Raw genomic sequence first — 13,312 nt, forward strand, 5'->3', positions numbered from 1 at the left:
TTTTTTTTTTTTTTGCACCAAATTGGTAGAAAATTATAATTTTTCATACCACTGGTGCTATTTGTAAATACGCTGCTATGACTAAACACAATTTACCAGGTTTTCACACTCCCTACTCCAAGACACATCGAGATGGATCTGGCTGCTGAGTGATTCGTCACCATCAGAACCAGCGAGCCTTACAATGTCTATCAGAGGCGACGAAGTGATGGTAGCATTAGCCCGATAACCATATCGTTCAACAACTTCACCAACAATGCTAATGCCAATCTTTGGCTTTGTCCGTGGCTAACAAGATGAGCCATCAATCACGGAAATGACACACTTTTTTACTGAGACAGACTCACACAGGCGATGCTATCATGGAGGTGAGGCTGGTCAAACCTCCAACGTTGGAGACTGCCGTTTGATTGGTTGAATTATGCAGCAGCGCCTTTGACATTGGTAAAAAAAACTAATATATCAACTGGGGAAAAAGAGGCAATGTACGAATAATTGGTTGTGATCTCTCTCTCTCTCCCTCAACTTCCCTACCTTCCACCTCTCCCCCCTTATCTCCTTCCCCCCCCTTCTCCCTCTCTCTCTCTCTCTCTCTCTCTCTCTCTCTCTAGTAAGTGTTTTAGCTTGCTGAGTGACTCAGTGGAAATCAGGCCAGGATTGACACTTTGACACCACCCCTTAATTGCCAATTGCTTCGCCATCAGAGGGCTGCCTTCTACAGAATCCACGCTACCCTTCACACACACACAAACACACCTCAACACACCTCAACACACACACAGACACACCTCAACACACCTCCACACACACACAGACACACCTCAACACACCTCCACACACACACAGACACACCTCAACACACCTCCACACACACACAGACACACCTCAACACACCTCCACACACACACAGACACACCTCAACACACCTCCAGAAACGCACACACACACACACGCCTCCATACAGACACACACACGCCTTAACACTCCTCCACCGCACCACACAGACACAGCTCAACGCACCTCCAGAAACACACACACACACACACACACACACACACACACACACACACACACACACACACACACACACACACAGAGGTCAAGGTCCCCGGTTCAACCGGATGGGGGGTTGGGAGATGAGGGGGGAGTTAAGGGCAGGGTTTCTAAAATGGGATACGGGTTCAAGCTGAAGGACTGCAGGGGGAAGGACTGATTGGTTGTACAGTTACCATAAAGAAAATCAGTCGGTTTAATGTTAAATTGAACGCCAAAATGTCATGCACATACAGTAAAATATACATGTAAATGTTTTCCCTCCCCAAAGTGATTTGTGCTGGTGAAAGGGGTACTCAGGGGGGTTGGTTAGTAAGTAGTAGATTGCGAGCCACTGGTCTATGGGACGTCACCATACTGGCCCAGCTGGCTAGTCAACTGTTACCTGTACATTCCCCAAGAGGGGTTAGAGTGTGATTAATACAATGGCCGACCGACAGTCTGATTGACAGACAGACGACGGACGGACAGACGCACAAACGGAAGGATGGATGGAAGGATTTGGAGATAAATACTTTCTTCACAACCTTTATAAGTTGTGCCTTCTCACACACACACAGGAACACACACATGCAAACAAATGCAAACACACACACACACACACGCACACACACACCTAAAATGGCAATGTTTTGGAGTTGCCCCATTTGTTATTGAGAAGTTGTAGAACAAACGACCTAATTGCAGCCTCCGGTGGTTCGAGCGGCACGCAGAGAACATTTAAAATATGTTGGAAATGGGTTATTAAAATGATTTTAATTCACAATATGTTTTGAGGTCTGGGGGCAGCCTTGGGCAGCGCACCGACGAGAGGCAGGAAACCAGAGCAGGAGAACGAGGCTGAAAGAGAGAAGAAGGGTTGTGTGGAAGGGAACGGGAGCATGTGGGAGAGAGAGAGAGAGGGGGGGAGATAGAGAGAGAGAGAGGGGGGGAGATAGAGAGAGAGGGGGGGATAGAGAGAGTGAGAGAGAGAGAGAGAGGGGGGAGAGAGAGAGAGATAAAGAGGGGGGAGATAGAGAGAGAGAGAAAGAGCAGGGAGAGAGAGAGAGAGAGAGAGAGAAGGAGAGAGAGAGAGAGAGAGAGAGAGAGAGAGAGAGAGAGCGAGAGAGAGAGAGAGAGAGGGAGAGAGAGGGGGAGATAGAGCGAGAAAGAGGGGGAGAGAAAGGGGGGAGAGAGAGAGAGAGAGAGGGAGAGAGAGAGAGACAGAGAGAAAGAGATTGTGAAGACCTGGGAGACAGGACCATAGACCCATGTGATCCTAGGTTTCAGCACCAAGGACAGCACCCACCAAACAACCCCCATTTCCAGGCATATTCTCCGTCGGTGCTGCTTTTTCTAGCAGCACTAAGCAGCAGGAGTTGCCTCAGTAAGAACCTCTCCTGGACTTCACGATGAGTGGACCCCCCAATAGAGAAAGGGATCAATGTGTTATAAATGGGGTGTATGATCTATGTATGGAGGTGTAAATGCAGAGTACATTTTTTTTTTACTTGAAAGGTACTTGAATACGAGACAAAAGAAAAAAAGGCAAAAAGGCAAATGAACAGTGAGATTTCATTAAACTGTGTCTGTTCACGTGGGTAAGTGTGTGTTTGTGGGTGTGTGTGAGTGTGTGACTACTTATGGGTTTGTCCGTGTGTATTTGTGTGCCTGTGCATATGTGAGTGTGTGTGTGTGTGCGTGTATGTGTGAGTATGTGGCTGTATGTATGTGGCTATATGTGTGTGAGTGTAAATGCCAGGACCTCATTTATTTCTCTCAGTACACTTTGACGGCATCGGGCCGAGATGCTCTCTGTCCTTCACTCCTTGCTCCCTCTTTCCTCCCTATGGACTCTCTCATCACAGACATCTCATGTTTCTCTCGCCCATCCCTTCTGCTCTCTCTCTCTCTCTCCTCCCCCCCCCTCTCTCTCCCTCTTTATCTCCTTTTCCCTCATGAGCCACTTGTCTTTCTGGCAGAAATTCAAGAGAAACAAAACAAGAAATAAAACATAGTGTCTTTTTAAAGCAGTCAAAGTGACAGCCGGCACACATTAATCTCAACGCCGATCGTCCGTCAGCACAAACAGTTTCTAGTAGTCATTTCCAACTGATCTCTGAGGATGGAAATAGCTCTGGCCTTTGACCCCCCCCCTCCCTTAAGAGATTAATGAAAGGACCCAGAAGAGAGGAGCTAATGAAAGCCAACGTGGAGATGTGCTGACCAATAACACGCATCCAACACACAGAGGTCCTTTCAATTTTTTCACGCACAGTCTTTTTAAGACAGCATCATTTCTGAGTGGTTTATTTTTACATTTCCAGTGTCAATGCTGCTCAGGAAGGGACAACAATTTTCCCTCTATATACCATATTGGCAGGGGTCAGGAAAAAGCAGCAGTTAGCTGTCTCCCAGACGTTCTTGGTTCAAACCCTGATATCTGCAGTCTACCTTATAGGCATCCTTCAGCAAAATTCACAAACCCTAACCTGCCAATTAACCTGTAAATGACCAGTAACTTAGGCAGGTCATTTTAGGCGTGCATTTCACCAAACTCTTTGCTTGGGGCATAATGATGGAAGAAGTGACTATAATTTGCTTTGGCTTAAAAACATAAAACATCTAAAACATCTAAATGAAAATAAACACATCCTAAAAACTGATACATTAACTAATACATGTAAATGCGACATGGAAGTATGTCACCTGATAGCAGTAAATATTATTCAGATATGTAGGCATGTTAATGACGTCAGTGGTACAGAGGCGACAATGAATCAGTATGACGCGTGTGAGATCCTCTTAAGAACCTTAAGTCAGCGGAACGGCGCCCGTGGAACCGCCTGCTCCCCCTTTGGTCCTCATTTGAGCCTTCAACTATTGATCAAGGTCAAGGGCGCCCGCCATTATTCCCCCCCCCCGACTCAGACAGATGTTAATTTATAACTCAACGCTTTCAACCACACCGCCTTGATGTCACATCGCGAGCGGGGGACAGCGGGGTGGGGGAGAGAGAGAAGGATAGAGAGATAGAGAGAGGGAGAGAAGAACAGGATCAAGAGGTGAGCACAGACAAGGAATGAGAGATAATTAGTTTAACAGAGAGATAGAGACAGAGAGAGAGAGACAGCGACAGAGACAGAGACGGAGACGGAGACGGAGACGGAGACGGAGAGAGAGAGAGAGAGAGAGAGAGCAAGACAGAGACAGAGAGAGAGTGACAGAGAGACGGAGAGACAGACAGAGACAGAGAGAGAGAGAGAAAGAGAGGGAACTGGAAGGACGAGGGATTCAATGTGAACAGAGAGAACAAGGCAGAGGTAGAGAGAGAGAGATAGTTAGAGAACGAGAGAGGGATAGAGAGATGGAGGAGAGAAAGAGCGAGTGTGGGATCAGGAGGTGAACAGAGAGCGAGGGCGATAGTTAGTCAAAGAGCGAGAGGGAGCGGGAGAGACACAGAGAGAGATGGAGTCAAAGTGAGGGAGGGAGGGGAGATTAGGGCTCAAGAAGTGAGCAGAGAAAGTGATAGAGAGTTAATAAGTCACATAAAGAGAGATGGAGAGCGAGAGAGAGAGAGCGAGAGAGGGAGAGAGAAAGGGAGAGAGTGAGGGAGAGTGAGGCGAAGCCCTTCCGTGCTGCAAATGCAAATGCCTTGCCCGAGATAAGTCAAATGCGTGCGTCTGCAGCGCTGGGCACTCTTGATTGCAAAGGAGAAGGCTAAAACATCCCACCCCCACCCATCCATTACCCCTCTCCCACCCACCCCGCCACCCACATATAGGTGCCAGCCAGAGACATCATTAATCCAGCTTTGACCCGGCCCTCCACCCCCGACAGATGCTTGCTACCTGGGTACATATTATGCATGTACAGTATATGCCCACCGGCGGGATGGATGTCCACTTATGGAGATCCACTTCTCGCCACTGGACCTCCAACAGGCAGGCTCCCGATCACCTCTCTTCCCCCACGGTTGGAGGTTCTTTTCGGGTGACTTCAGTGAGACAGATGGCCTCCGATCAGCAGACAGACAGGCCGGCTGATGGAGAGGGGAGACGGTTGAGGTGGCACAGGACTGCCTGTTGTCTATTTGCTTTTGGATGCGGGGAGGTCTCTGTCTCTGTCTCTCTCTGTTGTCTCTTATTTCTCTCCCTTAAATTCAATGGTCTTTCTCTTTCCTTCTATTTTTCTCTGACATTAACAGTGCCTCATATCATCGTTATCTCCCTCAAATTATGACCTTTCTCATATATATATATCATAATGTCACTCGTATCATGATGTCACTCGTATCATGATGTCACTCGTATCATTATGTCACTCGTATCATGATATCACTCGTATCATAATGTCACTCGTGTCGTGATATCACTCGTATCATGATGTCACTCGTATCATGATATCACTCGTATCATGATGTCCCTCGTATCATGATATCACTCGTATCATGATGTCACTCGTATCATGATATCACTCGTATCATGCTCCATCTCATAACATGCTCATTGCGGGCCCCCTGCTCCAAGGACCTCCATGCGCATGAGTCACCCTCACAGCAGGGCTCCTGTGGCCCCAGCCTCTCTTCAGGGACACACTCTGTATATGTATTAAGTATGACGTCACCGCTCGGGAGATGACTAGCCGTATCATCCTCATGTTTGTTGTTGTTGTGGCGGTGGTGGTTGCTGGTACTAGCCCAGGGGGAAGGTATTCAGAGACGTTGAATAGCGTTTGTGTTTCCCTCTGAGGGCTTGTTTAATAGAGGAGCCGGGTTAACCTTTTGTTTGGGAATACTAAACTCCTCCCAGCCCTGTATATATCGTATATTTTGAAATTGCTTTTTGTCTTTTATTCATTGCCTTTGATGGATTGTTCTTTAGATGGCTTAAAATGTGATCATGTATTGTCTGTCTATGTTAAACAATTCAAATGGCTTTTGTGTTTGGGGGGGTGCTTCATAAATACACTTGCCTTCCCTATTAAACATCACAGAAAGGTTTTGAAGAGCCAGTACATTTTTCTCTACGGGAACGTAGAGAACCTAGGAACGTTGTGCTACACACGTCTTACATTTAGGAAGATGAACTGGTCGATGTATTGCTGGATTATGTCTTTCCACCTCCCAGATCAGATATTTGCAGTTTACTTTATATTATGTTGATATACTTTCTTTAGTGTTTGAAATTAATTGTATTATTTCGATTTTTCGAGCATAATTTCTGTATATGTTTGTGTGTGTAATATATCTGTGCGTGCGTGCGTGTGTGCATGCGTGCTTGCGTGTTTCATATGTGTGTAATATGAGGCTAGAAGAAGGCTTATGGTTGTTTCCGCTCTCCACTCCTCCCAGGGTTGGCAGTGCACCAGATCATCACAATCACTGTGTCTCTCATCATGGTGATCGCGGCCCTGATCACAACCCTCGTCCTGAAAAACTGGTAGGAACCATCTTAATAGTTTGCCTGCATCTTCCTGTTTGCATTCTACACACCTTCCGTACTAACCCCAACCCTAACCCAACCCCAGCCCTGAAAGTAACCCAACAGAGAAACCAATATTAGTGTGCCTCTGTAGTTTCAATGTGTAAAATTGTTCACTAGCTTGTAGCCTTGACATATCTGTAGTCAATGCTGATCGATGGATTTTAATAATGTTATCAATAAAATCACAACTTATAACTGACATTATTCCACAAATACATGTACCTCTCTCATTTGTTTATAAGAATCTTACCATGGACACTACATAAACATTTCCAACTCACGCCACCCAGCCAGGAGATAAGCTAATAAGCATCACACAGTTGCACAGCCAGTTAGAGTGGACAGAAACCTGTTTTTGACAGTCTCCCATCCGCTAAATGAGAGGGGCCTGTGATTAGCTTACATCAGTGTTCAACGTTGGCGCCCGACCTAGCGTTCATGCTACCCTTAGCCTAGCGGACGTTAGGAAATTCTCGGCCTTGCGAATACACTCCAATTTCCAAACATTTTGTCTTTGACCTTGTTGATCGACATCTCCCGAAGCACATCCGATCAGATTACAGCTTTGACGTTCCTAAAATAAACTGTATCCAAACCGCTTTCTCCATCTCTAAACCGAAATACATTTTTGTATGAGCTTTTTTATGTGCTTCCCTCCTGTCTGGGTACATTCCAAACGGACGCTCAGCGTTGAGCGTTTACCGCTTCAGAGTCCAAGAACTCACTGACCGACACAAAAACAAAAGCCCAGCCTTAACCAAGCAGCCTTCCCGGCTGCCAGGTACCAGGCACCAGGTACCAGGTATGATTTTTCTGTTTGTTTTCCTGTCTTTGGTGCGTGTTTCTGTAGCTGTGCGCAGTCGGGGACCGGCCGCCACAATAGCCATCAGCGCAAGATCCACCAGCAGGAGGAGAGCTGCCAGAACCTGACCGACTTCACGCCGGCGCGCGTGCCCAGCAAGGTGGACATCTTCACAGCCTACAACGACAGCATGCAGTGCTCGCACGAGTGCATGCGGACTGCCGTGCCCATCTACACCGACGAGATGATCCAGCAGACCCCGGTCTACAAGAGCTCCTACAACGGAAACCGGTGGGTGCCCCGCGGGTGACCCGGAGTCATGGTGCCACTCTACGTTGCAGTGTGTGGTTACGGCGTAATTACACAAGTAAAGGCTGTGCGATAGGCAATGTAACAACGACGAACAGCGTGTACTTGATATGCAGTAATAATATGATGGAACCGCACAACACACTGTTGGTCAGGGTTAGGGGTTGTGGTTCGGAATAGGCAAAATTGAGTGAGTTTCACACGAGCGTAGGGTCATGGTTAGTGTTTGGCGGTTTCGTGAGCACACGCTGTTGATGGAAAAAGGTTGTTACAGTGCGTATCGCATGTTTAATGACACTGTAACAAGGACACTGTACTGTAACGTGTTGCCAAAACGACTTACATGTGACGCTGTTTGCACACCATCGAAAAAAATTGGTCTAACTCCAACTATAACTACAGAAAAGTGCTGCACGACCAAGTTGAAAACAAGTGGACTGAGGGCAGAAAAGCCACAGGAAGCAGAAGGAAGAGGTTAGTAGATTTCAAGACGAAGAGATCTCAACAAAGTGCATTCTCAATTCAACACAAGAGCTAAAAAACAACAGAGTGCACAAGTCGCTTTATGAGATGTGAGTGAATAAATGAATAGATAGCAGTAAAAGACTCATCCTTTCAGACAAGGCTGCTGGGTTGTGCTGTTTTCCCATGTTTATGTGCGTCTGTGCTCCATTGTAGTTGATTCTATTGTTGTGAAGCACCCTGTGATTCGTCTGTGAAATGTGCTGCAAAAGGACACTTTACTGAATTACTGACTGATTAAATCAATAAATCATTTTTAGGACATAAGGAACTCAGAGAGGGTTCTTAAATCCACAGCAAGAAGCCCTTGTCGGCTAACTTCATAAATCACCAGAAAGTAAAGTAGTCCGACTTCATCGTGATACAGATAGGACTATTATCGATGTATTCATTAAGCAGATGCTTTTATCCAGAGTGTGAACGAGAGGCAGGGGGAGGAATTGTACCAGCAGAGTGGTCGACTTGAGCTATCCACCACTAATTAGAGTATTTTGTTTGAAAAAATAAACAGATCCCGACAACCTAGACTTAGCAGTGCTTTTATTTGTAAAGAGCAACTGTACGCTTACAAATAAACGCCTCCCTGGGGGTAGCTCTGCATCTTGGGAAATTATTACAGGGGCCTTCTGTGATTGGATAAATGAGGTCAGGTGATGTCTCTTGACAAGTGTCATCATCAGCTGACAGTAATTTGAGCCAATCAGAGGCCATCAATGAACTGGGTTGTGTCTTGGCCCCGGTAGTTTGATTTTCTTGTTTGGCTACCCATAAGAATTGACTGAGTCAGTCATCCAGAGCACAGCTTACTTCTCTATCTAGAGAACTAACTTATCTCTAGACATTCTATGTTAAAGTGGCAATTACCTCCTGACACAACGTAGCTTTAATGTGATCCTTTAAATTGACTGGATCCTGCCAAAATGACAAAAACAATAAGTTAGGTATTTAAATGAGGAAACGTGGAAATAAGCCAGATCTAACTGTTTGAAATGTTACTTTGTGTTCAATTTGTGTTAATGTTTGCTGCTTCATTCAAGCGAACATTCAGCTGTGGGGAAAGTTATCTTCACTAGACGTACACGTGCTAAAACTAATAGAATCGATTTTGTTTTCAAATGTCTGGCATGCTTTGTTGCATACGTGAATAATACGACAGAATAATACTTGGAAATTAACTAGCAAGATAATAAAGGATTTTTTTATGTCAGGGTGTCTTTCAATTTGAATATATATATAAAAAAAGAATGAAAGGCACAGAGGGGCGACAATGCAAGAGAAATTCAATTAAAATATCTTCATGGTTCTTTGTTTCACCAACGGCATGGCTGTGATAAATGAATCTCGAGAAGTTGTTGTTATGAAGGAAGCATAAGAACTTTTTATTCATTTATTATTAATGTATGCTGTGTTAACATTCAAGCATGCTTGAATATCTATGCATCTATGTATCTATCTATTTATCTGTATCCGTCTATAGATCTGTCCACCAATCTGTCTCTCTGCCTTCCTGCCTGTATGTCCCTCTATCTGTCTCTCTCTCTACTCGCATCTCCATCTACCTACCTGTGTATGTCTCTATCTATCGATCGGTCTCTCTAGCCGTCTTTCTGTGTGATTTATCTCAGTGTAAACCAACCATGGCTCTAACTGACACACTTTAAGGAAAAGAAAATCACTTAATCAACACATAATGAACATGTTATCAAACAACCAATCAGGAACTTGTTTCCTCCCAATTCTACATCCCTCACCCGCCCTCTATCTCCCCCTCTCCCCCCCTCCGACAGACCCTCTCCAAGCGAAAGGCAGCTGATTCCCGTGGCCTTTGTTTCGGAGAAGTGGTTTGAGATCTCCTGCTGACCGGCTGCGCGGCCCGGTTCACCACTTCACCGTGCTCGCCACAGACGTCCCGGACCCAGGCTCTGGTGGGTACCCTGTCCTCCCTCCCACCCCCCAGGGACTCTACCCCTTGCCAGCCCCCCAAACCCTGTTGTACTGCCAGGCATGGAAGGATGTTAGAGACCAGTGACCCGTTTTAGAGGCTGGAGGTAGAAGAGAGAGATGACTTGGAATGATGGCAATCATCTGCCTCTTCAGTTTGAGTGAAGATTAAAGTCTGATTTAGGCGGGTGTGATCTAGGCCATTACCCTGACCATGTCCCCAGCAGCAGTTGTGTCTCGTTATGGCACTGATGGAAACATAATTAAATAGACGGAGATGGTAAGACATCTCCTAATGCCTAATTCCTGCGTACGTCTCTCCAAAACGTTTAACTACTAAGTCCGGGCGCGGAACCACGTGGACTCACAGCGTTAACCCACAGCGTTCTCACGGCAGCTAGTGACCGCAGAAGTATGATCCAACCTGGACTGATGATTGAATGCCTGGATGAAGATAACCATCTATATCCAGGCATTCCCATCTAAACAAGGTCAATCAAACGTCGTTATTTTTCCCAACCTCTTCTAGCCTCGCCTCACTTTCGAGACTCGTCTGCATGTTTTGAGGGGGGCGGCAGTAGCTCAGGAGGTAGAGTTGGTTTGACTGGTAACTGGAAGGTTGCTGGTTCGATCCCCGGCTCCTCCTAGCTGTGTGTGGCGGTGTCCCTGAGCAAGACGCCTCACACTCACTGCTCTGGGCAGAGAGGTGGGGCGTCCCCTGTCTGTATAAGCTATAGAAAGGAATCATGACGGTAACCCACCATTACTCCCGAGGAGACACAACTTACTATCCTTCTGTATATTTTTACTTTCGACCATTAGCATGAGTCAAGGGACCCTTCCCCCCCCCCACCCCTGCCCCCAGTTTTGGCGTCATGCTTTGTTGAATGTCAGGGCGGCCTCCATTTGGAGTCGACAGTGTGAAAGTTAAACACATGCTCTGGCCTCCCGGAGTGGCTGGTCGCCCGGAGGGGACTCCGAGTGGGCTGCTGACCCAGATTCCAAAAAGAAACCAAAATGACCGCAGGGACTGTAGAGCAAGAGAGCGAGAGAGAGAGAGAGCGAGAGAGAGAGAGAGCAAGAGACAGAGAGACTGAGAGCGAGAGAGAGAGAGAGCGAGAGCAAGAGAGGGAGCGAGAGCGAGAGCGAGAGAGAGAGAGAGAGAGAGAGAGAGTGGGATAGGGAGAGAGAGGGAGAGAGAGAGAGAGAGAGAGAAGAACAAGCACCAATGCCGATGTCTGGATATAATTTCACTGCTTATCATTCCCCTCGTCTGCGGTACAGTATAGATTCCCCTTATATTGACTCTTAGCCGATGGAAAAGTTCAAGGCACAGCCGAGCCCAGTCACCCGCCTCTTGGCGGATATGAGCCGGGATCAGCCCAGAACTGACTGCTGTCTGGGAGCCCTGTGGTGGTCTAGCTCAGCACTGAGCGATATGGATAGATATTGGGCCAACATTAATAAATGGAAAGAAGAGAACACTTTAAAAAAGGAAAGTGTAAGTGGTCACGTCATTGCTGTTTTAAAGGAAAGTTCAATGTGCTGTATTGCCTGATAGTGTTCATCTCTCCCTCGAGATGACTTGAATGTATTTTGGACTATCAAATATTTTCATAGTTTTTCTATTGTTTAAATTGATGTTTGACCTCTAGTCTTTCGAATGGCAAACTTTATAGATTGATTGAGGCTAAACTACAAAAATAAGTGCCAAAGTGCTTTATTTTGTTTGAGAGCATGAATGCTAAAACGCCTATTTCTTTCTTCCACAGAACGTCAACGCTAAAGGAGCTACAAACACACAATCACACACACACTCACACACACACACACGCACACACACACACACACACACACACACACACACACACGCAACAGTGTTATTTTGTAAAATAGTGTGATCACTCTTTGGACACTGGTGAAGAAATTTATTTTTCTAGAGAAGAGATTAACAAAGCAGAGCAGCCACAATGCTGCCAACTAGCTATTTCCAGGGACATACAGTCATATGTATATATATATCTACATATATATAGATATATATATAAAAGTATATAGACGTAAATAAATATACACTCACAAGACTGGAGACGTGGGGGACGGAACACACACAAACAAGAGGACAAGACTGTAATTCCCACACGAGGAAAAGACTGTAAAATCCCACATTCAGTTAAATGTTCGACATTTTGGGAATTCCAGATTCCAGGAGCTGCTCACGGCTGATTCTGAACTGCGTTTATGAACATTGTGCCGATAATGCCACTATGTGCCACAACCTGGGAAGGAATGAAGGAACTGTTGAGGAGAACAGACCAACGACGGACAAACTAAAGAGTGCTGTATCCACCCTGTATGTGCTCCTCCCAACTTCATGCTCTTGTTTTTGTACTTTCATTTTTCTGTTCGTTATTTTTGAAGGAAACACAAGAGATAATTAACATGTGTGTATTTTGGTATATTTGAAAAGTGTGTGGGGGGGAGGGGGGGGGGAAAGAACTTTATTGTTCAATTGTGTTGGGGAGAAGAAGGTGAAGAGATATACTTTATGCTTTATCAAATGTCTACATTTTTATCTTGTTTATTTTTTACAGGGGAATCAATCATGCCACAGGCCTACTGGTGTAGATCCAAAGCGACTGTATCAGGGCATTGCCAAACGACTTCTAACCAATCTTAAACGAAAAAAACACCTTTCACAAAGAAACAATCCCGCAAAGAATAACTCCCATTATGTGATGCTTCTGATTGATTTTGAACCAGTGCAAGTGAAAAAAATTACCTGAATCCTAAATTGAATCCTCAAACATTTATTCTATGAACAATTTGCTCCTCTGTATTCTTTGCTAATCCCAGTAAAGTGCATACACAGATGTATGCCAAGCAAACATACAAACAAGAGCCTTGTTTTGGATCTAGGCTGATATTAGCAGCTACAAATATACCTGCAGACAAACGAAAGACCCCTTTACTTGTTGCACCATCCAGGCAACATGATTGGATGAATTAAATTGGAAAGATTAGATGTAAATGATCTGTGCGTTCACAAGAGATAAACAACCCCCCTCGCCTTCCTTTACAAATGAATACATTTCAAATAATTATAATATTAATAATAATTGTAACCCTCCCTACTTAGAGGGAATTAGAAATTGCATGCCACCAGAAACTTGAGACCATAGGACGGAGATATTTAGGTATTTAAGTTCAAACATATGAA

General features: G+C 45.4%; 1 protein-coding gene across 1 annotated transcript in view; it reads left to right on the forward strand.

The window, feature by feature from the left end:
• Positions 1–10,011, forward strand: part of ajap1 (adherens junctions associated protein 1) — a gene marked incomplete at both ends in the record, with an annotated part of 42,830 nt that extends 32,819 nt beyond the window's left edge. Inside the window, 4 exons of the mRNA XM_079742527.1 lie at positions 6,386–6,473; positions 7,369–7,611; positions 8,032–8,103; positions 9,939–10,011. Coding sequence (XP_079598653.1) covers positions 6,386–6,473; positions 7,369–7,611; positions 8,032–8,103; positions 9,939–10,011 — 476 coding nt within the window. The remainder of the gene's footprint in view (positions 1–6,385; positions 6,474–7,368; positions 7,612–8,031; positions 8,104–9,938) is intronic.
• Between the last annotated feature and the right edge of the window lie 3,301 nt (positions 10,012–13,312).

The sequence above is a fragment of the Pollachius pollachius genome (assembly GCF_949987615.1).
Source record: "Pollachius pollachius genome assembly, chromosome: 8".
Classification (NCBI taxonomy): Eukaryota; Metazoa; Chordata; class Actinopteri; order Gadiformes; family Gadidae; genus Pollachius; species Pollachius pollachius.